Source organism: Talpa occidentalis, unplaced genomic scaffold (genome assembly GCF_014898055.3).
Source record: "Talpa occidentalis isolate TD23 unplaced genomic scaffold, MPIMG_talOcc4v2.1 talOcc4.3, whole genome shotgun sequence".
NCBI classification, from domain to species: domain Eukaryota; kingdom Metazoa; phylum Chordata; class Mammalia; order Eulipotyphla; family Talpidae; genus Talpa; species Talpa occidentalis.
The window spans coordinates 21,715,847-21,741,123 of NW_023603184.1; the positions used below are offsets into that span (position 1 = coordinate 21,715,847).

The 25,277-nt window shown below is 36.7% G+C and overlaps 2 protein-coding genes across 11 annotated transcripts in view; one reads left to right on the forward strand and one right to left on the reverse strand.

Annotated features, from left to right (window-relative positions):
• GAS2 (growth arrest specific 2) overlaps window positions 1–25,277 on the reverse strand; it is a 279,708-nt gene that overhangs the window by 134,399 nt on the left and 120,032 nt on the right. For 4 of the 10 annotated variants that reach the window (XM_054699337.1, XM_054699338.1, XM_054699335.1 and 1 more), the window contains one exon: window positions 15,087–15,149. The gene's annotated coding sequence lies outside the window, so the exon portion shown is untranslated. Of the gene's footprint in view, window positions 1–8,652; window positions 8,785–8,888; window positions 9,113–15,086; window positions 15,150–20,185; window positions 20,252–25,277 lie in introns of those variants that run through there. The other 6 variants (XM_037522581.2, XM_037522574.2, XM_054699339.1 and 3 more) reach the window with 3 other exon arrangements.
• Window positions 8,774–10,406, forward strand: FANCF (FA complementation group F). The gene has a single exon (XM_037522567.2). The coding sequence runs from the start codon at window positions 8,823–8,825 to the stop codon at window positions 9,894–9,896; it is 1,074 nt and encodes a 357-aa protein (XP_037378464.1). The 5' UTR covers window positions 8,774–8,822; the 3' UTR covers window positions 9,897–10,406.

Sequence of the window (25,277 nt, forward strand, 5' to 3'; positions counted from 1 at the left end):
TTGATCATAAAGCACATTGTAGAGATAGTCATCCTATTAAATATTAAAGTAAGCTTTTTTTTATCATTTTACTGAAATCCATAAACAAGTCAATTAAAATCATCACATTGGAGAGCTAGTGGAGAACATACTGTTCAATTTAATCATTTCTTATTATACAAGATTACAGATATTAACTGACATTCTCCTGGTTAGTCAGAGGATAATAGCACTATATTCTTTTCTCACTAAATAAATAAAATCTAATGAATATTTTATTTTTACAATCAAGAACATCAAGAACAGAGAACTTCAGATCAAAAAAAAGAAAGTTACCCTTTAAACACTATCATTTTGATTAGCAAAAATTTTTACTATAAAATTTGGCATTCTTTATTTGAGTAATTACATTGTGGACTACAACCCCTACTTTTATTATTTGAGTAACATTATTATTTAGGAAAATTTTCTCAACACTTCTCATTAAACAGTCACATCTAATTTGCTATATACATAGTTCTAAAATCTTGCCTATATTATTATCGTCATCACTACTTTCCTCGTTCTACCCTGCTATTCCCTCAGTAATCTTTTCTTACCCTGAACTCTTTGCATTTTCTAACATGGTAAATTGGCCTTGAAATACTGAAATATCTTCAAATGGATCTAGGTACTACCAACATTCCAGTAACAGAGATGTTGCTGGGTTGTATACATCTCCTCTGCTAAGACTAGCATCAATAAAACATGACCATTGACAGGGCAAGGGAAAGACATATTATATTCCATGATAGCAAGAAATAGGGGCTGTCACCCACTGGATCTGATTACACAAAGTATGCAAACTCTTGGAAAATCACAAATGAATTCCCTCAAAAGAATAAAGGGAAAAGAAATATTAGGTAAGGCACTTGTGCTTTAAATATTCCTCTCTCTCTTTAAATGGAGTGTTTCCCTCAAATCTGATGGAATACTCCCTTTAAAGCCTCCCTTTATACTTCCAATTTGGTAACTAACTGATAAAAACATTACCAGAAAGAATTTTTACATTCCAATAAAAAGACTCTGATATTATGAATTTTGTTTTAATCACTTATTTGACTTACTTCAGCCAGTTTATTTTGAAATGCTAGGAATCTTTGGGGAAAACACTCCTTGACATTAATGATATTAGCAGACTAGCCCAATCTAAGAACTAAGATTAGGTCTGGAAGTTATTAAACACAAAGTTTCTTGATAACTTTTCCACTATATTTGCTATTCAGTGAGACAATATTAATAAGGGAAATTAGATTCATCTATTATCCTTTTAAGGAAATTTAAAATGATTTACATGACTATTCATATATATTACACATGCATGCTTTTCTTTGCTTTTCTTTTCTTTAGCTTCATGTTTTTATATATTAATTCTCTTAGGACATTTCAGGTTATATGTCTGGAAACTTCAGCCATCCAGAAAAAAAGGTTGGGAAATAATGAAAAAAATGTGAAGAAAGAATTCACATAAAAGTTTTGGAGACTTGAAAATGGGAACAACAGACACTTAAAAAGTTATTGAACCTGAAAAAAAAAGTCCTTCCTGGCAGGTATTTATATAGCAATATTCTGATAACTGTGGGATAAAAATAAAGGCATCCAGACATTATTACAGAGCTCTCCTCCATGAAATCAAACTGCTATTTAAGATAGATGTGTGTGTGTGTGTGTGTATACACACATATATATAATTTTCTGGCTTGAACATTACCAAAAATATCACCCATTGTAAAAGAAAATAAAATATTAAAAATGAATTTAGTTTACTTATTTAATTCAAGTATCTTCATAGGAATTTCAGTCCCTTTACTGCTACACAAATAAATACAGAAAGAAGAGTGTGTAATCTGCATATTGATATAAAGTGCCAAAACCATATATTATATATTCAATTTATGTCACCAGAAATTTCATCATTATCCCTTATAGATTTTTTTTTCAGAAAACAAATATCCAAGCAGAGGAAAAGATATAATAATTATAAAAGTCAGAGGAGCTTCTTTCAATGGGATTATTTCCAGAAACAAGCAGTTTCTGAATATTACCAATCTAACAGATACCAGGTTAAATGCTCAGATTATGGGGTTTGAATGGGAGATTAGCTAAGGGAGGATAGAAATCTTTCTTTTGCATAATGTAAACCGATTTCTTAATAACTCAAATCTCATGTGGCCAAGATGTCGTTTGGAGTTTCCACAAGATTCAGTGCTTATCTATTCTCTTATCCAATGAGAGAATCTTCAGGATCTAGGGGATCCTGAAGAGTATGAGGAATGCCAGTAGTCTGGGACAATAAAACAAGTTTATAAGAATTTCCTCCTAACCATATTTTGCTATGAGTTCCCTTTTTCTCTTCCTCAATTACTGGGGTCACTTAAAATCAATGCAAACCCAAAAGTTACATTTCAAAAGTAAAGCAGTTTTACTCAATAACTTAAGTAAAGGTGTACAGAGTAACTTAGACTCTCCTCTCTATTAAGATTTGTTCATTTTCCCTCAGAAAGAAATTTCAAATCTGAGTATCATCATCTCTTCACTCATCCTTAATGCCACCTTCTTAGTAAAACTGTCATTGCATACTCTTGGACAACTGCAATATTTTTCTAGTGAACACACACCTCTATTAGTTCTAGTTGATGACAATAAATTCTTCACAGTGCTTTACAACAGATACAATCATACAATTTTGGCTTATCCTTGTAAGGCAAAATTATCAATAGTATCTGAAAGCCAACTGAACACAGAACCTATTCCTTAACACAAGGTCAACAGTCAGCATCCAACTACAAATATTTCTCCCATTTTCTACACTACATAGCAGAATTTCATAATTATGCATTTTACAAATTTAGAGTGTATTGACCCATATCTATGTATCTTCTTATCTATCTATCTGCCTACCTATCTACATTTACACATATACACATATATTATAAGGTAGGAGTCTAACATGATAATTGCAGAGTTTAAAATTTTTCCAAATTTAGAAAACACAAAAGTACATTTAATAGCATTTTTACATAGCAGAGAACTGAACTCAACAATTAAAAAAAAACAAAACCCAATCACATATGGGCAGAATATCTGAATAGACACTTCTCCAAAAATGACACAGAGATGGCCAACAGACGCATGAAAACATGCTCAACCTCACTTATTACAAGGAATACAAATTAAAATGGAGCCATCATACATTGCTGGTAAGAATGTAAATTTGCGCAATCATTTCCGAAAACAGTACAGAGGTTCTACAAAAAACCAAACGTAGCACTACCATTTAATCCAGCAAGCCCACTTACTGGGTAACTTTAACAAGAACATGAAATTATTAACTCTATGAGATACATACACCCCTAACCTGACTGCAATACCATTTAAAATAGTCGAGATATAGAAACAACGTAAGTGCTGATTGATAAATGGCTAAAGAAGATGCGGCATAGATAAACAAAGGAGTTATTATATATTATATACAATACATATATATATAAAGATGACATTTTGCCATTTGCAACAAAATCAAAGTAACTCAAGGGGATTATGCTCAGTGAAATTAGAAGAAAGATAAATATTGGATGATCTCACCTATATTGAGTATAAGGAAACAAGGAAGATGAATGGATAAAACAAAGTAATAATAAACTAGTAGAGTTTGACAACAGACCTGAGTTAAGCAGATGGGAAGAGAGTAGGGGGATGGGACCATGGATGGAGGGGTTTAGTGGATGGTAGGCTTTTCTTTTGTTGTTGTTAATAAAAGGAAAGTACCATTATTTTAATAACCACAATTACTATATAAAGAAATGCTTTTCCCCCTTAATTATATTTATGAAACTACCTTGTGCTGGCATATATTTTTCATGTTTCATCTAACAGCAATGACTTTGTCATAGATGGGCAGCAGTATATGGCAATGACAGGTATTTGGGTCTCACTACACCAATGACTCATCATTCCCTAAACACACACTGATTGATAGCATTGACTCACAGTCTTAGGTTAATTACAAGAATGGCTGAAAATACAAGCCAAAGTTTTGGCATGAAATGGGGGATGTCAGCAGGGATTTTGAAAATAATTTAATAGAGGAATATTTACAAAGAAAATGTTGACAGGATTAAGGGAATCGAGGCATGTCAGGACATCCAGGGAGGAGCAACAGCAGCTGAATCCTACGTGGTAAGGAGTAACAGTTCCTGGCAAAAGTTCAGGGAGAGCTCGAGAATGTTTGAATGGGGGGAAGCAGAATTCTGAGACCTCAGCAGAGAGCAAAGGAATAACATGCCTCCATCTTGCTAATGCCTCCTATTGGCAAGTTCAGCTGCAAGTCAGAGTACAAAGGAAGGAGGCTGACATACACAATGAGGATCAGGCCAGTTCTCTGTACAAAGCATGGGAAAGAAGGGAGAAAAGTGATGTGATGAATGAGAAGGACAAACAAAGAATGAGACAACTAATATTCTTTCCACCTTATTTATAGAAACTGAAGATTGTCTAGCTTGAACCACAGTGCGTTTTCTTGTGTCCTTAGCTAGCTGGGTTAGAATGCTGTCAGACACTGCTTTCCAACCTTTTTAATACTATGGCACACAGCAGTCAACCTAAGAGGAATGGGAAGGCATATATAAAAGATCTGGTGAAAAAAATTTTAAGATTTATTTATTTATGCATTCAAGAGCTGGGGTACAGGCCACAAGTGTGGGGCGGGGGTGAGAGGATTCACCAGAGACAGAGCGGGGAACGGGACAGTTTTTGCAATTTCTTCGTATGAATAGAACTGACATTATACATTAAATTTATATGAAACTTCCCAACATTTAAAACTGAAATCTTTAAAATAGAAGTGTTAAGCTTATCTCCTTATATTTTTTATATTAATTTTTATGTTTGAATTGGTCAGGAAATCCCTGATCAAGATTTCAACAAAGTTCTCTCACCTTCTTGAGAATCATCAACTAGAAGTGTTGTTGATGAAACAGGCAAAACCATATTATAGTCATTTAAAATTTACAAGAAATAAGATTATGTTTACGGAAAAGCTCTTCTCTTTCCTCTTAAAGGTAACATGGTATTAAATATTAAAACACTGCTGCAAATAAATTATGCCTCCAAAGAAACATTAATAAGAGTCCTAAAAGATTTCCTAAAGCTCCAATTTTCATAAAATGCATGCATTGTTAAAACAGTCTTTGTGCTGTTACCTTTTAAGTCACTAAAATTAACATTCACTACAAAAATGACTTAATTCAGGGCCTCCCTAGCAGCCTAGGGGTTAAATCTCAGAGTTCCATCCCAGACCAGGGAACTAACCCACATGGCGCAGCAGACCTCTCTCCTGTTTCACCTGCTACTCGCACCCCTTAGCAGTGTATTTCAGTAGATCTGCCTGTTCTTGCTCCCCACTCCATTTCTGATGAATCCTCTCACCCCAACAACTCTGGCCTATACCCCAGTTCTTCCATGCAAAATAAATAAAATAAATTAAAAATCTTACAAAAATGACTTAATGCAAGCACCTTCTTAGTAAATTCAAACCAAATACTTGTAGGCAAATACACACATATACACAAAAGAAAGCATGTAATCTGCATATTGACACAGTTTTAAAATTATATATCTAATTTATGGCAGTATAAGAGTTTCAAATGTGTGGGGAAAGCTTTGAAGCCCTCATCTGATCTGTGCCCAAGAAAGTCCCATTCTCTACATTTTCCTTCACAATATTCCTCTAAATTCACTGGAACTGTGCCCAGTTTTCCTGGAGTATATGGAATTCTTCCACTAACTTCTGGGACCCTTGTCTATGATGGATTGCAATGTGTACTCATTCTACACTAAACAGATGTCCAGCTGGGAAAGCAAGTGCAGGCAGGAAGAAAGGGTGGATTACTAGATCATTGCCCATGCCTATAATGACCCCTGCTTCCTGCACCTCATTTGAGTGCCTTAAGGTCAAAAGAGATCAATCTATCAAGAATACAATTGTAATTGTTTCTGCTGTACAATGACTGGGACCCTTAGGATCCCAAGAAACATTGGCTTAGTCATAGTCAGGTAGTCTTCTGAAAACAAGTCTCAGGGTAGGAAAAATAAACACTGTGTCTCTTCCTGTCTGGTATAAAAATTTAATATTTTTGAGATTTGGTGTGGGGTTCCAGAGTCTGGTGAGAGAGTAGTGATAGTATTAAATGGCAAGATGAGGCCATTTGTTCCTGGAAACCTAATTTTCAGGTTCCCCTATACATGGTTCCTCTAAAGTACTTCATTTATTATCATTCATTTGATGAGTTCCCCCTTTTGTAAGGGAAACAAATGAAATCTTGATTTTATTAAAGTAAATTTTATATTCCCCTCTCAGTTTGCAACATTGCAAAAAAAGAGGCAATATTACAAAGTTTCTGTGAGAAATCACTCTTCAAAAGTTATGCCAGCTTATCACTTACTGTTGCTGCTGAAGAATTTGGAGTGACCAGCCTTTATACCTGCCTTGAAAACGGTAACAGGAGCAGCTGTTAAGATGTCATCACTGCCTATAATATTTGCCCACAGAATGACTATAAGAAGGTCAAAGCACCTCCTTCCATGAAGCAGATTCAGGATGAGTATAAAACTCTTTGTCTGGCCTGCCTAAAGATATGGAGTCCAGGTCTACTTGTTTGTATAGAAACATACTATTTCAGCAAGCAGAAGGCTGAAATTAGTGTGCTAATGTGTGAATAAAATATTGTTCAAAATAGAATAAAGGGCATCTGAACAACGTTTTTCATTGATCTGTCAGTTTTGTAGTGTCCTATAATGCAGCTTATTGTATGTCTTAATATAATCAAATATTCAGACCTACCCTATAAAATAGAATCAATTTGATTTTTCTAGCCTGAACAGTACATTGAGCAAGAAAGCATTAGAAAAAATAAATATTATAACAAGCTGCATCTTTCTTCAATAAAATGTTTTCCACCACTCCTCATAACAGCATTTGTGGCTGCCTTTTCTATTTGGGAGGAGTGGAATTTGGTAAAGACATGGGAAGATGTATATTTACATAATAAGCAATAGCAAAAAGCCAAAGCTTATTGAGTGTTTAGATGTACCACACAGTTTTCTAAAGGGCTTGTATTAGTTAGGTGCATTTAGCTGAAAGCACAGAAAATAAATTATACAGGGGGGAAAAAATAGGACTATCTAGGGTTATAACCCTAAAAAGAGCTAGACTGTGGACTGTCTTAATCCATCTATTTTATTTAGATGATCTTAGCTCTGGGAAAAGGATAACCAGCAGTTTCATATAAAAACATAACTTGTCGGGCCTCCCCTGGTGGTGCAGCAGTTGAGCTCTGGGCTGTGAGGTTGCCCGCAGCCTCTGCAGTACAGGTTCGTTCCCGGGCCACAGGTGAGGGTCCCACAAAATAAATAAATAAATAAATAAATAAATAAATAAACAAATAAAATAAAAAATTAAAAAAAAATTAAAATTAAAAAATTAAAAAAGTAACACTTGTCAAGAGGAAGACACAATCTCTAGAACATGCCTGATAATCAGTCCTTACATACTCCACATTCTATTATGACTATCTCTTCATATTGGTCTACATATATGCTCTACCAACTCTGAAGATTAAGAAAAGTATTCTCCAAATTATTTAGGCCTAACTGACCAGATTTCATTCTCCTGGCCACTTTTTTTTTTTTTAAAGAACGATTTATTTATTTATACAAGCACTGGGTACAGTCAGAAGTGCAGAGGGTGAGAGAATTCACCAGAGCCAGAGCAGGGAGCAGAACAGGCAGACTGAGGAAATACACTGCTGTGCGCTCAACTGCTGAGCCACCGAGGAGGCCCTCCCCTGGCCACTTCTGAAAATTTTCTATCTTTAGGAAATGCTTTCATTGATAGGCTTACTACTGAACAGCAAGTAATATGGTATGTAGGTACAATCTCACTGCACCCAACAGAAACTACTAGAAGCTGGCAAATAAATGCTGATTGCATAAAAGAATAAGTCAGATGATGCTCTAGAATTGGGTCGTTTTTCCTCTTCCCTCTCTCCACAATTTTCAGTCATTTATTTTTGTACTATGTTCTTACTGACATTTCTCAATTAGTTGTGTAAAATAAGAATCAACGAGGATATTTTGCGGTGGAAGTTATGAAAATAAGAAATGTCATTTGAAGTAAAATTTTAATTTCCTTTAAAATTTTTAATGGAGTAACAATCTTGCAGTTTTTGTTTGTTTCTGTTAAGCTGGACTTCAATTTTAATAATGAAAGAACATGAAGGCCCAGAATTTACTATAGTGATTGGTGTTAATTGGAAGTAAGTATATTTTTGCTAAACTGAATTAAAGTAAAAATATCACTTAATAGGTAACAGCGCATCTTACAAGGTTATATGTGAACCGCCCTCTCTGGCGTTACCCACTTATGAAACGCTACACAGATTTTCTCAAAAAAAAAAAAAAAAAGAAAGAAAGAAATTTCTAGTAGGGATTATTTCCCAAACGAATGGAAGCAGAAGAGTTTGTGACTAATAGCATCTAACGCGTGGCTCCAGGAATGGGCGTTAGGTTGCCCTACATTAATCGCCCCCCGCCCCCCCCCCCAACAAAGACGAAAGTAAAAGCGTCCGCGCTTACCCCGTTTAAATTTCCCAGAATCAGGGTGCCCGGATTGAAGTTGCTGCCAGATTGACAGGAACTTTGCCCAATAGCATTGTCGAGAGGCGTATCGTTTGGCGGACGTACCAATGGCACGCAGGGAGCCGCCACCTCCAGGCGAACGCGGAAGTAAAGCCTCGCGCGCCCCCATGGAGACGCTCCTGCAGCAGCTGGAGCATTTCTCGCAGGTGCTGGCCGTGGCCCGCACTACTCACGTCAGCTCCTGGGACGCGCCGACCGTGCGCAGGGCTTTTCAGTGGGCTCGCTATCTGCGCCACGTCCACGGACGCTTTGGCCACCAAGTCCGCATCCGCCCCGTGCTGGAGCGGCGGCTGCGAAGCCAGTGGAAGCGGGAGGGCAGCTTCGACCCGGCTCTGGTTCCGGGGCTGACGAACTTCCAGGCCTTGGGACGCTGCGACCTCCTGTTGTCTCTGCGCCTGCTGGAGAACCCGGCCCTCGGGGATGCCGCCTATCACTGCCTGCTGCGGCAGCTCTTCCCCGGGCCTGGCGACCGGGGCAGTGACGAGGAGACGCTCCAGGACAGCCTGGCCCGCCTCGTCCGCCGCCGGGCCGCCGTGTGCTTGCTGCGCCGCAGCGGGTGTGGGGAGAGCCCGGCCCTTCAGGACTCCCTGACGAGGACCCAGGCGGAGCTGCTGCTGGAGCGTCTGCGGGAGGTGCGGGCGGCGGACGCGCAGGGCCCCAGCAGGTTTCTCAGCAGCCTGTGGGAGCGCTTGCCGCGGGACAGCTTTCTGAAAGTTATAGCGGCCGCTCTGTTGCTGCCGCCATCTCCCCGGCCCCAAGAAGAGGAATTGGAACTGGGCGACCCCAAAATCTCTGGAGAGGGGGCTCAAGAGTTGGTCCATTGGCTTCTGGGGAAGTCTGATATCGTGACGACCGTTTGCCGCAACCTCCCAGTCGGGCTCTTAACTTCAGTGGCCGGCTGCCACCCAGACTTCTCCCGGGCCTATCTAGCCCTCCTAACAGACTGGGGTCGACTCCTGCAATACGACCTTCAGAAAGGCATTTGGGTTGGAGTAGAGTCCCAAGATGTCTCCTGGGAGGAGTTGTTTGGAAGGTTTCAAAGCCTCTGTCAGGCCCCTCCACCTCTGAGAGATCAAGCTGTGAAGGCCCTGGAGTCCTGCAAGGCACAGGATGGAGATTTTGAAGTTCCTGGTGTTAGCATCTGGACAGACCTGTTGTTAGCTCTGGGGAGTGGTGCATAAAATTGCGTTTAGCCAAAGACAAACAGCCAAAGACAAACATTTTAGATCTCAGCTCCCATTTTCTATGGACAATGTTCTGATAACTTGAATATATGATTTATAAAATTAAAATTCCAGTTTTCTCACCAAATCTCTGCTTCTGTGTGTCCAAGTACAATAATTTTAGGGTTTTATTTTTTTAAGATTTAGTTATTCATACAAGAACTTGGGTGTAGGCCAGAAGTGGGTGGGGGTGTGTGAGGATTCACCAGAGACAGTGGGGAGCAGAACAGGCAGCCTTACTGAAATACACGGTTGAGGGGTGCAGCTGGCGAGCCAGGGGAGGTCTATGCTGCAGTGGCTGGTTATGATAGCTTGATAGCGCTGAGACTTAACCCCTATGCCACCAGGGAGGCCCTATTTTAGGTATTAATATTGAGGGGTTTATTATACAATTATAAATATAGTCACTGGCTTCTAGCATCATGAACTTTCTGGACAGAGGAGGTAACACTGAAATTATCCTACTTAAAACTATGGAATTAAAAGTTGGTTTTTAGAATGCCCATGTCTAAGAACACTGAGTGATCAGTTTTTCAAAAGCAGCTGTAAAGTTATAAACAAGACACTTTCTGTCGGTATAGTTAACTTTTGTGGGTCCCCCTCCAAGTAGCCAAGAAACCAAAACTTACTGGCCTATTTGGAATTTAAACCCTGCATTTGGCCTTGTTAACCTAGAGTTTTAACTAGCCAGTCTCAACATATATTCAAATTGTGTTATTTAGAAAGTTTGTTGCTCATTTCTGCAAATTTCTACTCTTTGAAAGACCAAACTTTAAAGTACGGACTTAAGAATAAGGAAAAAAAAAAAAAATTGTAGTAAATACAAATGTCTTTGAATATTAGCATTTGATGATAAACAAAAATTTCTGAATTAGAAAATCCAGATTTTAGTTCAATTTCCTTGTTTTTCCCTTGGTGGCTGCCCTATTAGGAATGTTTAAAATATTTATTTGGTGTGTGTAGGAAGCTAATTTTGTGAATTTACCCAGGTTTTTCTCAACTGGCAAAATGACTGCCAATCACCAAAGTAAGATCGATTTATGCCTTTGTATTAGGGGAATCTAACTTTGCTATTTTTGTCCAGATCCAAGTTAATTGGTAACAAGTTTCTTTTGGAAAACTTTGATATTTTGAAATTTAATTCTAGAAATAGAATTAGAGCATTAGAGCAAAAAGTTGTGTAATCCTGTAAATTTTTTTAGTCCACAGTAGAATCTGGAGTAATCTTTCACTAGCAAGTTATAAGTTCTTTAGATGACCATCAATTAATTGTGGTCTGAATTCTTTGACTGTATTCCATGCGGACTATCTAGTAGACTACATTAGCCTTAATGCAAGAAGAAAGGCAAAACCTTCTGTTAATCACATGAAAGTCTTTTTAGATAACTAACATAATGAAAAGTTCTACCCGGGCAACTAGTTTTAGAGAATGTCAGTTCGGAAATTTATTTCCCTATTTCTGCAGCTGCATTGCAGACTGATAAAATGATTTTTAAAAAGTGTTATAAGCTTCAGTACAGCACATTTAAAAATCCATATCTTTATATCCATATCTTACTTTAGTCTCGTTTTGTTACAGGTAATCTTACTTAATCTTCACAAGATCACGCATATGAATAAGAATATAAGCAAGAAGATATTAATCATGTTAAGAGCACACACACAAAAAAAATAAAATGAGAGCAGGAGCTGTATCTTATTTTTCCCTCAAAGCCTCATACAGTGCCTGGCATGTGGTAGGTACTCCAAATACCTTGTCTCTTTTTTTAAGATTTATTTATTTATGCATACAAGAACTGGGGTGTAAGCCAGAGGTGTGGGGAGGGTGAGAGGATTCACCACAGACAGAGTGGGGAGCAGAACAGGCAGATCTACTGAAATTCACTGCTGAGGGGAGCAGTGGGCAAGAGGGGAGAGGTCTGCTGTGCCATGTGGGTTAGCTCTCTGGCTGGGGATTGAAGTCTTGCCACAGTGGCTGGAGATAGCTTGATAGCAATGAAACTTTAACCCTGTACCACTGGGGAGGATCACAAATGCAATGTATTTTTAAATACCCTGAAAGACATCTGGCAGGTAACTGGACACAATGTAATATGGGCCACACACGTCACCATCACAGCCTTCTGCGGTTCTCTCTATGTAAATCATGTCTGATAGTGTTTACTTGTTATGTGTAAACATCAGAAGCAAGAGACCTCAACGAGAATCAAGATTGAAGGGAGGGGTCCTCCCCTGGTGGTACAGCGGGTGAGCCCTGGGCTGTGAAGCTGCCCGCGGCCTCTGCAGCTCTGATTAGATACCCGGGCACTGGCGAGGGTCCCACATGGCGAGACAGACCTCTCCTGCTGCCCCACTGCTCCCCTCAGCAGTGTATTTTGTCGGTCTGCCTGTTCTGTTTCCCGCTCTGGCTCTGGTGAATTCTCTCACCCTCCTGTGCTTCTGACTGTACCCAATGCTTGTATAAATAAATAAATAAATCTTAAAAAAAAAAAAAAAAAAGATTGAAGGGAGGGCTGAAGGCAGGGACCAGTTGTCCAAAGGCATCGATTGTAGTGGCAGTTTGGAAAAAGAGATTTTCCCCCGTCTGTTAGCTTGCTGAAAGGTCAGATGTTAGGACTCACTGAACAGCTGTGGCATTAACAAAAGCTCTTCCAGTAATCTTGCCAGCTTTCAGAAGCCCCCGAGAGGAATAGAAAGAACTCTGCTAGTTCCAAAATAAGGAAATACTAATGCAGTCAACTGTATCAGAAGATGACTTTTAAGATAGGAAGGTTACCTGCAAGGCAGGTTGGCTTATATGGCTGCCATGGTGGGGGCAGGGCAAGTGTAGCATGGACTAAATGCATACAGTAGAGGAACATTCACTGTCAGTGTCCTTCCCATATTTCTGCTCTGGGTTGTGCTGCTGGGCAGTCTCACCAGGCAGGAAGACAGCGCACATGGAGAGAACATTAAGGCAGTCCACACCTTTCAGAGTTTTCAGTCCCACCAGCTAAAGCTGAAGCCCTTAGCTTAATCTAAAATGCCTGGACCAGGATCTCTCAGGAAAATGGCAATGTGTTCACTTTGGGAAGTGGCACCGAGACTCCAGGCTAGGACTCAGACCAGGCTTGGGTACTGAGTTCAGAAGCATCAATCTCAATTTCATCTTAGATTCTTTTTTAAAATTAATGGACATAGCATTTAAATAAATGTTTGAAAAATATGATCTATACCTAATCCATTAACATTGATGAAAAGCAACCATACAAAAGTATAACAGGAACAAAGAAGAAGATTTAATAAGGGAGGGTCAATAAAATCAATTTTTAAAAAATGAGATCAGGCCTCCACAGTGGCGCAGGCGGTTGAGCACCGCACTGTGAAGCTGTCCGCAGCCTCTGCAGCGCGTGTTTGAGCCTAGCCAGCTGGCAAGAATGCCACATGGTGAAGCAGACCTCTCCTGTCTTCGCCCACTGCTCCCCTCAGCAGTGTATTACAGTCTGCCTGCCTGTTCTGTTTCAGTCTGCCTGCCTGTTCTGTTCCCCGCTCTGTCTGGTGAATCCTCTCACCCTCTCGTGCATCTGGCCTGTACCCTGGTTCTGTATAAATAAATCTTAAAAAAAATGAGATCAGAATTTTAATATTCCAAATTTACTTTCACTGAATAGCTAATGCATAACAATATTAAAGGAATGTTCGTCACCATGGCACTAATTTTGCTTTTGTGTATTCCTGTCTTTTGGTCATAAGTCTGTTGTTTCTATAGTTAAATGTACATAGCATTTGAAATTTCATAAAGTGATAAAATATTTTCATTTTATTTTTTAAATTAAGGTAAGGAAAATATGTACTCATTAAAGAGTAAGTCCTGAAATATTAGTTGATTGCTTTCCCTGTATTTTATGAAATAAAATGTTGAGAGTTCATTATGGTGGCTTTTCTAATGATAACTTCTCAATTTAGATAAATGTATTAACTTTTTTTTAAAGATTTATTTATTATTTATACAAGCACTGGGTACAGTCAGAAGTGTGGGAGGGTGAGAGAATTCACCAGAGCCAGAGCGGGGAGCAGAGCAGGCAGAAGGACCAAAGTACACTGCTGAGGGGAGCAGCGGGCGGCAGGAGAGGTCTGCGCACCATGTGGGACCCTCCTCCCACGTGGCCGGGGAGCAGCAGGGGATCGAACCAGTGCTGCAGAGGCTGTGGGCACCTTCGCAACCCAGCGCTCAACTGCTGCGTCACCAGGGAGACCCAAGATAAATGTATTAACTTTTGAATGTTCTGTTCAATTCAGTTGATCTATACTTTGTTTAGATTTTGTTATGAATTGGTGAGTGAGATTGGCCTCCAATTTTTTAATTTGCCATTTCTTTTGTTTGAAATTCAAGTAGTATCTTACTTAGGTCTTGACTTCTTCATTTGGTCCCTCTACTATTCATCCTTAACAATGAAGCTAGTGATTTACAGTATAAGACAATACTCAGGTTTTTCTTCAAATCAAATACATCTTTTGAATTTTTATACACAATCATATTATTTATCTCCTTAGAGTCCTGAGTTGGCTTATTTTACTAAGAATCTCTCTAAAGGTCTTCAAGCCTTTATATGAATAACATTCTCTCCTTTTCCTCTTCCCTCTCCTTCTACTCCCTTAGCCAAACTGCCCTACTTGCTGTTCTTTGAATGTGCCAGACATTGTCCTGTTTATGATGGTTCTCTATGCCTGTAAACTCTTTCTTCCATCATCTGCTTAGCTAATTTCCTTACTTAGTTCTTTGCTCAACTTGCATCTCTTGAAGGCTTATTCTCCGTATTTTATTTAATATGGCAACCTTCCCAAATACCAGACCATCCACCTCTTTCACCTTTTCCACTTAAAATCCTCCTCACACTGCTCCGTTCTTTCTTTTCTGTAGAAATTTTCATCATCATTACCTGCTAACGATTTTTTTTTTTTAATTTTCTGCCTCTTTTCTATAAACTGTAAGCTCCTTCAAGACAGAGTTTTTTTGTCTGCCTTGTTTGGTAATATATTCCAAAAGTGTAGATCAGCCCTTAGCACAAAGTGAAAGCTCAAAAAGGATTTAAATCAATACATAAATGAATGAAGTCAAATTTATGATCTCATTCTCCACTTCAAGTAAAGGGTAATTTTTCTGCTTACCTTACAAATATATACTCCATTTATCTGGACAGGCTCATCTCTTGTCATTCTCCTTTCCATGCACTGCAGAATACAGAAACATTTTCAATTCTTGGAATAGGTTAAGCTTTATCTTATCTTAGAATCTTTGCGTACATTATTCCTTTATCAAAGAATGTTCTCACTCAGGTCCTTCACTACTTAATTGCATTCTCTTACCATAATGCCTCTCTCTAAATATATCTCACTCTGTAATTTTCCTTACGCCACCTATCTTCCTGTTACTTATAGTTGTGTTATCCGCATGTGTTATCTTTTCCAATATTCACACAGTAAAAACAAGAGCACCTCTTTTTTCCTTGAATATTGAAAAGCATTCTGAAATATATTAACCTATATTAATATATGGCATATGTTGAGTGGTTAACAACTATTTATGAATGCCTTGGAATGGAGTAGAATAATAATGGAATAAATAAGAATAGGAATGGATAAACATTTAATTACAGCATCACACTTTGGGTCCTATCTTTAAAAAATGTGTCATGTTGGTATAAATACACGAATAGAGTGGGGTCACCAAAACATGATAACATCTTCAAGCTACATACCAACATTTGGAAAAACCTTCCAAAACTAAGCTGTATTTGAATTGGATCAATATTCATTGATGTGAAGATTTAGTTGCTGTTATTAAATTGCCCAGTTTAACTTGATCTTTATAGGTTTTTATATATTTTTGATGCTCTGAAACAGTATACAAAGCTCTAAGGTAGTAACCAGTTATAAATAGAATGACCATGCTCCCTAGCAAATTGTAAACATAAGGCATTCATATTAACATAAATCAGTTAATGAACATGCCCTAGAAAGGAACCATTGATTTCTCTGAGAAATTAGTTGGAAATGATCAATCACCGTATTAGAAGTGTGGCAGAAGCATCATTTATCAGATGCTAATTGTCATAGTGGGCTGAAAATGCCCTTTTGGCTTAGAAATATGGTGGCCCTAAGGGAAAGTAACTTGAATAATTACAATAATCAGTGTGTATACAACTACCACTTGAAGCTTCATTACTCTTAATATTGGATTAAATGTTTGAATTCAAAGGAGTTTACAGTGTTTTAAAATCTCATTCTGATTTTATCCTTTTAGCTCATGAATGATCAAGACTTAAATCTTAGAAGTATTTTATAGATGGCAACTCAGAAAGGATATAAAATATGAATGATTTTACACTTACTCATATAATACAAGTAATATTATCAAGTTCTGAATGAAGTCTAAAATGATCTCTTAATTTAGGGATATTTTTGAAATTTTGGTTTTATACTTCAATATTTAAAATGAACTTGTTAAAAAGGCAGATTTGTTTATCACTACAAACAAAACTTCCTTACTTTATATGTAACCTTCCAATTTTATATTTGTATCACAATTTTTGCTCATTTATTCAATGAGTTTTTGGTGACTCATGTGAAAACTGATTTAACCACTAAAATGCCTACAAAGCAATTTATTTAATGTCTACTTTGTTATGAAACAAATTTTTCATTTCTTAAAAGAAAATACGTCCAGAAAGTAATACAAGAATTATAAAATAAAAAATATGTGTGTACATATATATAACACATATATATATATATATATAGAGTGTGTGTGTATATGAGAGAGAGAGAGACAGGCTAATATTCTCTATTTTGCTCTCCATAATTGTTTTAAACTCTATGGGAGAGTTGTAGAAATGTTCATGAATATATCAAGTAACTTACATATTATCAATACTTATTTGGTAAGATATCTGTTTGAAGCTATGCCTATACTAATGAGATTGACAAAATGCTGAAGTGGAATAAGAAAACAGCACCCTGTTAGCGTTCACTGACTAGAGAGGCACCTATAAACAAGAATGGGTAAAAGTTCTTTGCTAATCTCAGACATATCAGGTACTTTAAAAATGTTAATTGAACTTGAACCCCTAGTGAATATTAACATTAAATTCCAAATAATCTATCACTGATAAATTGACGATCAAAATGCAGAATAGGAAAAGCAGTGCAAATTTTAAATTATTTTATAATCTCTTCTAGAGAGAAAAAGGTCTCATAATTTTGTAATGAACATGCTTGTCACAAGGGACTATGTTTTCTAGATTGATTTAACGAAATCTATTTGTAAACTTTTATGATCTTCAAAAATATTCAGTCATGTATATGAACATAAATAGCCAAGAGTGGGAATAACGTTAAAGGTGTACATTCTATGGCCTGTTTTTCTAATAATTGCAAAAACACATGTTCCTGACACTGCTGGTTTGAAATTGTTGTCGGAAACATAAAATAAATTACAAGCAACTAACAAGAGGTAATTTACAGAAGATACATGATCTAGTTCACTAGTCAGCAGGAACAGCTTGCATATGGAATTACTATAGTAACCAAACTAATTGAGAACTGGAATCATTTTCTAATTATAGCTGAGAGCACTGGACTTTGTGCATTGTACCAGTAAATTGGTCCCAGTAGATTCAAAATGATTTCACTGTTTGTCATTATAGTCACTAGTTAAGGTAGGCTACTTGAAGAATACATTTCCTGTGTTTTGTTAAAGGTATTATGTACAATTTTATAGTTTAGCTTTGTGAATGAAACAGTATTACAATGTTACAATTAAAATCATTTACAATTTCATTTAAGAGTTAGAAAATCTTTAAAAATAATTTTTTAATAGTGAGGGAACTCAAGTGTATCTAAGGAGTCAGATGGGGGATATAAATTAAAAATCTTGTTAAATTACTTGCTTTTTTTACTGAGTTTTAACACTATCTCAGGATAGCCTTGCATGAATTCTTTCATTGCTCTATGCTTTCATGCTCTCATTTATGCAGCATGGCTGAAAATTTAAAAAAAAAAAAGCATCTTCAGTTGAGAAGTTGAATATTCAAGAACTTCTTTCAGTTGTTCTTTTAGGAAACATCCCTTGGGGATACCTTCTCTGAGTTTCTCTTCATCTGAGAATGTCTTGATTTCCTCTTCGTTCCTCTAGGATAATTTAACCAGATATAGAATTGGGGGCTAGCTAATTTTCTTTTAGCTTTTGAAAATACGCTATTACCTTTTGACATTTGCAATTCATGATGACAAATATGTCTTTGAATAGTTTTCCCCCATTGGTAAAATGTCCTTCAAATTTAACCCTTCTTTTTTAGAATATTTTTCAGTTCTGCTCCCTTTCTTAGAGTCCAATGGTATGATATTAGATATTTTGTTTCAGTTCAACAAGTCATTGAATTTCTGTTCCTATTTTCCCCAGTTTTTTACCTTGAGTTTGTTCATGTTGGGTAATTTCTATTGCTTAATCTTTGAATTCACTGATCCTTGCTTCAGAACTCTCCATTCTGCTGTTGAGCCATTCCATTCAATTTTTATTTCACCATTGTAGTCTCAATACAAAAAAGTTCACTTGGCTTTTCTTTATAGTTTTTTTAGTGAGACTTTCTTTTTTTCATATTAGGTCCAAGTGTGTGTGTAAATGTTCATTGAATCATTGATGATTATTGCTTTAAAATACTTGTCAGTAATTCCAACATCCATGTCATTTTGGTATTAGTTTCTATTGATTGTCTCTTCTCATTCTCTAAGAAAATACTTTGATGGGACAAATTTACTTTTTTTATCAAGAATGAGTTTTTTTTAAAGTCTAGCCCCTTGAAGCTTAAGAGGCCTAGGAGAAGCTATTACTTTGAAAGTTAAGACAAGGGGTTTTCAGCAGAGAGTCTACTAACCCTTACTGCTGCAAAGAGTGGGCCTTAGCTACCTTTGAACTTATGTAGAAAATTTGGTATCCATATGTTCCATTTTATGGGGGGGGGGAGTCTACAACATATATCAAGTTCGCAAATGCATAAATGACACCAAAAATTGTGTTGATTCATACTGTCTTGTGTTGCATAAATTAAGTTGCTGGAACAAAATCAACATGATCCTACAAAATAAGTTAACTATAAAAAATAGTTAATCCTACTTGTTATTTCCTTTGCATATATGAATTCATTCAACCTTCACGATAACTCTCTGAGGTGGGTTACGACTATATTCCCATTTTTCAAATACAAATTTCTATGAAAATGATAAAGACTTCTTTCCTCAGGAGGGCTTTCATTGTCATCCTGGTATCCTTCAGAGAAGGGCATCTTACTTATGGGCATTTACTCTTCTATTGGTGTGACTTCTTTGACTTTTGGCATGGGCAGTGAGTGGAGAGCCTCATGGTATCTCCTTGAGGAATATAACCATGATAGTGCTGTCCTAAGAAACAGTCACATCTTCCATTCAGAATGCAGTTTAGGCTGATACAGTAGGATAAATGATTTTAGGCTTTTCTGCCCTCTGCCATTAGGATTGCCCTGCCTGATGGGGTACCTGCATTTTGTTACACTGTTATAAGTTATGTTATTTACTTCTATGGGCTATAGCAGCAGTATTGAGACACTGGCCAAGAGAAGCAGAGGCAGGCGAAAGAAGCGGAGAAAGAAGGCCAGGGAGCCCACGGTGAAGACCTGCGGGGGGGGCTTAGAGGACTACTGGCCTCCTGGCCCCCCGGCACCCTTTCTGCCATGTACCTGGTTGCTGCACTACATGTAAAAGCTCAATAAAAGCCTGAGAAAGCCACTGAGGACTCCAGGACTCCTCCTTTACCCCATCTCTGGATCAGAGAAAACCTGCTCTGTGCCCTTCCTGCCCTACACCTTGCCACTACATTAGGCATATAGTTCTCAATTCTCAGGCATGTAAATCATTTTCACATTTTCATATGTCCTCCAGAAGCTAAGTAAAATTCAAGGGGGAACAATATGAAGAATCTGAAGCCCCCAGTCATCTGGGGCCTGCCATGCTTACCTGATGGCATAGGGATGCTCTACGTGACTATCTCAACTCTCCAGAGTTCCGGGGAAGTGGTAGAAAATTCCTAAGTTCCTTCTGCTTTTGTTTAGCCAAAGCTATGGGAAAATTCTTATGAAGTCATGCAAGAACCTAATGTCTATGGGTAAACCAAACTTCAATCTCCATTAATGACCAAGGAGACAACTAAAGAAGATTTTAAACAATGGGTTCCTAACCTTTGCCCCTTGCAATACATTCTTCAGAAGGTAGGAAAATGATTTCATCCCTGCATTTGTCTTCTTCTGAAACAGATAGCATCAACATTTCCTTTGGTCAAGATAGTTTAGGAAATCAGAAGAGCTAAAGCTAGTGAAAAACAAACAAACAAACAAACAAACAAACAAACAAAAACCCCAGAAACACCCTGTCAAAAATAATTACACCTTTATGATCTATGATAGTAGATCACCATACAACCTAACGACTCACCATTTTTTCTCCTACACCTATGCTACTCTGCAACAATGTATAGTAACTGAACTCAACTTGAAATTGTTACAGCAATTCTCAACAAGTAAAATCTACTGGTGTTTTCCTGGTTCAAATCCTCACTTTAACTCCCTAATAAGCATTTGTCTAAATATCACTGAAGCTTTTATTTCAGTTAAGAAAGGTTTTTGACAAAAAGAAAATCAGTAGTTTCTCCAGACAGTTTTAGAAGATTAAATGGAGTATAACAATGCAACAGAAACATAGAAAACAGACCACCGACTTGAAAAATTCATTTAATAGAAATTCAAATTTAAAAATTTCAATGATAGAAATATTACTATATGTTTGCTCAGAACCCAGTATTCATAATCAGGCAGATACAGGTTGGAAACCTATTAAACGACAGACTTTGTTTTTTCTATTGAAAAAAAGAAAAAATGGTAGCTCACCATACTACCAACATTACATACATAATATAAAGTATGTAAAATATTTGGAACAATGTATGCATACGGTAAAATGCATACTTAAAGTATTCTGCTCTCCTCTAGGTCAAAATGTGAAAACGAGTGATTGGACAAAACACCATGATATCCATACAAATTCAAGCCTGTTGCCTGGATCCTTTGAGCTTTCCTTTTTCTGGCCTTTTCCTATTTTTTTCCAAATAGTCCATTAAGTCTGTGAGCAACTCATATGTATCCAATGTTTCTTTTTCATAGGTTTTCCAGGGACAGTCTCTGGATTTATATATGATCTTATCTGATATAAAATGGAATCAGGAAGAAGTTAGATATTTAAGAAAATAGGGAGAAAATAAGAATGGATAGAATCCAAAGATAGATAATGGATAGAAAAGTTATTCTGGAACAGAAGAAAGGCTCTCTTTCATCTAGGAATACAATACCAGGGAGGAGAGAGGTAAGTTATAAATAAGAATGTGAGGAAGCGAAAGAATTAAAGGAATTATAGATGGCCTTCAGATCAGTAAAGAAAAATATTTCATAATCATCCCTTGCAAGTGAGGATGGAGGGAAGGAAGTGGAATCCTAGGGAGAAAGAAAGTTTAAAATATCTTCCTATGGTTATGGTGATTAAAAATTAACTATAGGGCCTCCCCTGGTGGCGCAGCGGTTGCGCGCTGGGTTGCAAAGCTGTCCACAGCCTCTGCAGCGCCAGTTCGATCCCTGGCCACCAACGAGGGTCCCACATGGCACGCATACCTCTCCTGCCGCCCGCTGCTCCCCTCAGCAGTGTATTTCGTCCGTCTGCCTGTTCTGTTCCCTGCTCTGCCTCTGGTGGATTCTCTCACCCTCCCGCGCTTCTGACTGTACCCCATGCTTGTATGAATAAATAAATAAATATTTTAAAAAATTAACTATAATGAGGGGGTCATATGGAAAAAGGGAATGCACAAAACTAGAAGAATCAGTCATGCTTTCGCAATGAAATATCATAATGAATTATAGGGGGAAGAGTGCTGATATTTTTTTCTCACAATAAAACTACTCAAATCAGTAAATCTTATCTAATCCAGTTTCCTTCCTCTTTGGCAGCAAGAAATGATGAAAAGTAATTACTTTACATCAAGCCATTTGAAAAATTAGATTTTCAGCCACAGTAAAATATTTGAGTCAAAAAGAGTGATGAAATCTTGGAAATTAGTGGCATAGTACCACAGAGAACTCAAAGCATGACTTGCCCTAAAGAAACAGAAAAATAATCACATCCATGTCACATCTGTCAGAAAGGTACAGGAAACATTTCTTATTACTGGCTGCCTCTGTCACTGAAATACCAAGGCGATTAAAGAGAAAATCTTGAATTATTTATACGTAACACTGTGACTTCAGAAAAAACACCTTCTGTTTTCTGGTTCTTTTGGCTGATTTCATCTCAAATCTCTAGACAAGAGCTGAGCAACAGAACTTTTGTGACAATTAAATGTTCTATAATGACAAAGAAAATTTTAATACACATCATCTATTCTGTGCCTGCTGAATACTTGAAATACGCCAGTGCAATTGAAAAACTGATTTTTCAGTTTTGTTAAAATTAATTTAAATTAAGTTTACATGTGACTAGTGGCTATGGTATTGAACAGTATAGTTCTAGACCATATATATCTTATTCATCTAGTGATATTCTGAAATAATATATGCACTCTCTAAATGGATGGTATAGACTAAAACCTGGAAACAGACATATATCTGTGCTTCAACTACAGTTTGCTTGTTTCTAAAAGGTGTACATGTTTTTGTTACTTTTAACAATGTCATATTTCCAGCTTAACTTAGAAAAGAAAATAAATCTCTAAATTCTAAATTAAAGAAGACAACTATTTTCCACACCATTATAATCCTAAAAGATAGTTTTACACATATATATTATTTTTTGAAAAGTCATGCAATATATATTAATGTATAAGAAATAGTTCTAGTGCAAAATATAATGGAGATGAGGATAGTGGGGGGTCAGAGAAAAAATTATTCAAGTATTTCTATTGTATTACCAAGTAATAAAACTGCAACCTTTTAAATTTTCTCACTTCCAAAAAACAGTTGAATGTGGGAGATAGCCTCAGCAACTTTAAAGACACACATCAATGTATAAAAGAAGAAGAAATTAATTCAAATTGCGACATCCTGATAAAAGTTTAGCTGTGAGCTGTAAGTTCCTGACTGTATAGATATTATATAAATTATCATCATAAAAGTATAAAATCTGAGAAGGTAAGAACTCACATTCGCTGATACTGTTATATACAAAGAATACTTAAGCAGTCCATTAACTTTCCCTAGCAGTTATACAAAAAGAAAATTAATGTTATTAATATTCTGAACTAAATAAAATATAAACATTTGTTTTATTATATAATATACAATATAATAAACATTTTAACTCAATGTAATTGAATACAATCATACTTTTCTGATGCCATTTTCAAGGAAAGAATGTCTAGCCCCTTAATAAATATATATATATATTTTATTTTTTTAATGATTCTTTTTTTTTTTTAATAGAGGCATGTTTATTTATTTGTTTGTTTGTTTTGTTTATACATGCACTGGGTACAGTCAGAAGCGCGGGAGGGTGAGAAAATTTACCAGAGCCAGAGCGGGGAGCAGAGCAGGCAGAAGGACCGAAGTACACTGCTGAGGGGAGCAGCGGGCGGCAGGAGAGGTCTGCGCGCCACGTGGGACCCTCCTCTGGTGGCCGGGGAGCAGCCGGGGATCGAACCAGTGCCGCAGAGGCCGCGGGCAGCTTCACAACCCAGCGCTCAACCGCTGCGCCACTGGGGAGGCCCAATAAATATATATTTTTACTAATTAAATTGAAGCTGCTATGTTTCTGTTTTTTTTAAACATGATAAAAACCCTAGATTACAAGGAAGCACATTTTTGTAAATGAATACATTATTTTTTAAACTTTAACCTTTTACAACATTTTAACTCAAATTAATGGCAATTCATTTCCATGGCAATGGTTTGGTTGTACTCCTAATGAAGCTATCAATCTGGAAAAAATTACCAGATCGTTTTAGCCATGCACATAACATTTAAAATGAAACTCAAGTGTATATTAAGAGATATTTATCATGATAGATCATTTGTCCCAAATTTTAAAGATATATTTAACAAAACTTATTTTTCTGGCCTACACATACTTTGCTTTTGAGTCATGTTTTTGGTCAATATGTCTATTTTTCCAGGAAAGAAAAATGATTATGTGAGAGATGATATATTTCTACTGGGTACACATGAGTAATACACAGTATAGAATTTGAGAAAATGTTTGGTCCCAAATTTCCAGTGATGTATGCCACTTGTCAAATCTCTTCGTATTTTAACAGCTGAAACAGCTTTTTAGTGAAACTATGCAGAACCATTCATCACTGTGATTCAACGTTGAGTGTGAGTGTTGTTTACACATAGTTCTGGCTCTATCTTCTTGTTCTTAGAATAAAGAGGTGGCTAGAGGGGACTAAGTGAGGTTCTGTGTATTAGAGACAGGCTCTACAGTTTTCCTCCTTCCTGAACTACATGAAGCCATTTATTGAAAGACTATCCACTACATTCAAAATGACAAACATGTTACTTTAAGTCAAGGAAGTACATTATTTATGATTAATTTGTTTGTAGTATTTATTTCACTAATACAACTCTTAAGATTCTAAGCCTCTGAATATCTGTGTTGGCAACATAGAATGAAAAGAAATATGACTCCCTTGTAAATATGCACATAAGTACACACAGTAAATTTATAAATCAGCATACAACATGCTATACCTCATTAATTTAATTCTTTAAATTAAATGACTGTAAATGTCTACCTCAATGCATGGGACATATTTATCAAAAGAACCTGATCTTCATTATTCATTTTGTCTTTCACACATTTAGTCCCTCACGCAGTCAGCCAGCATGTTACCATAAGTCCTACTATGTATGGCTCTATGATAAGAAATTAGCAAATAGGTAAGATAAACACTTTTGTTATATAGTTTAATACTTGTTCACTTATAAAAATTATGTTCAAGCTTAGTTTAAATTATCCTAAATCTCAACAATGGAATACAAAATTTAGATAAAAGCCAGAAGAACCTGAAGCTTCATATTAAACTTTGCTTTTTATTTACAATCTAGTGAGAAAAAGATTGATTTTTCTGGTTTGAAAGTATCAATCAAAAATGTCTTTAAAAGAAAAAAGTAACATAAAATAAACAACTGTTTTTTTCAATGTAGAATACCAGAAAGAATATTAGGTAAAACACTGAATTGTTAACATTCTACTTAACTCATAGTAAAGTAAGTTTAAGAACAGAAATCATGTGGG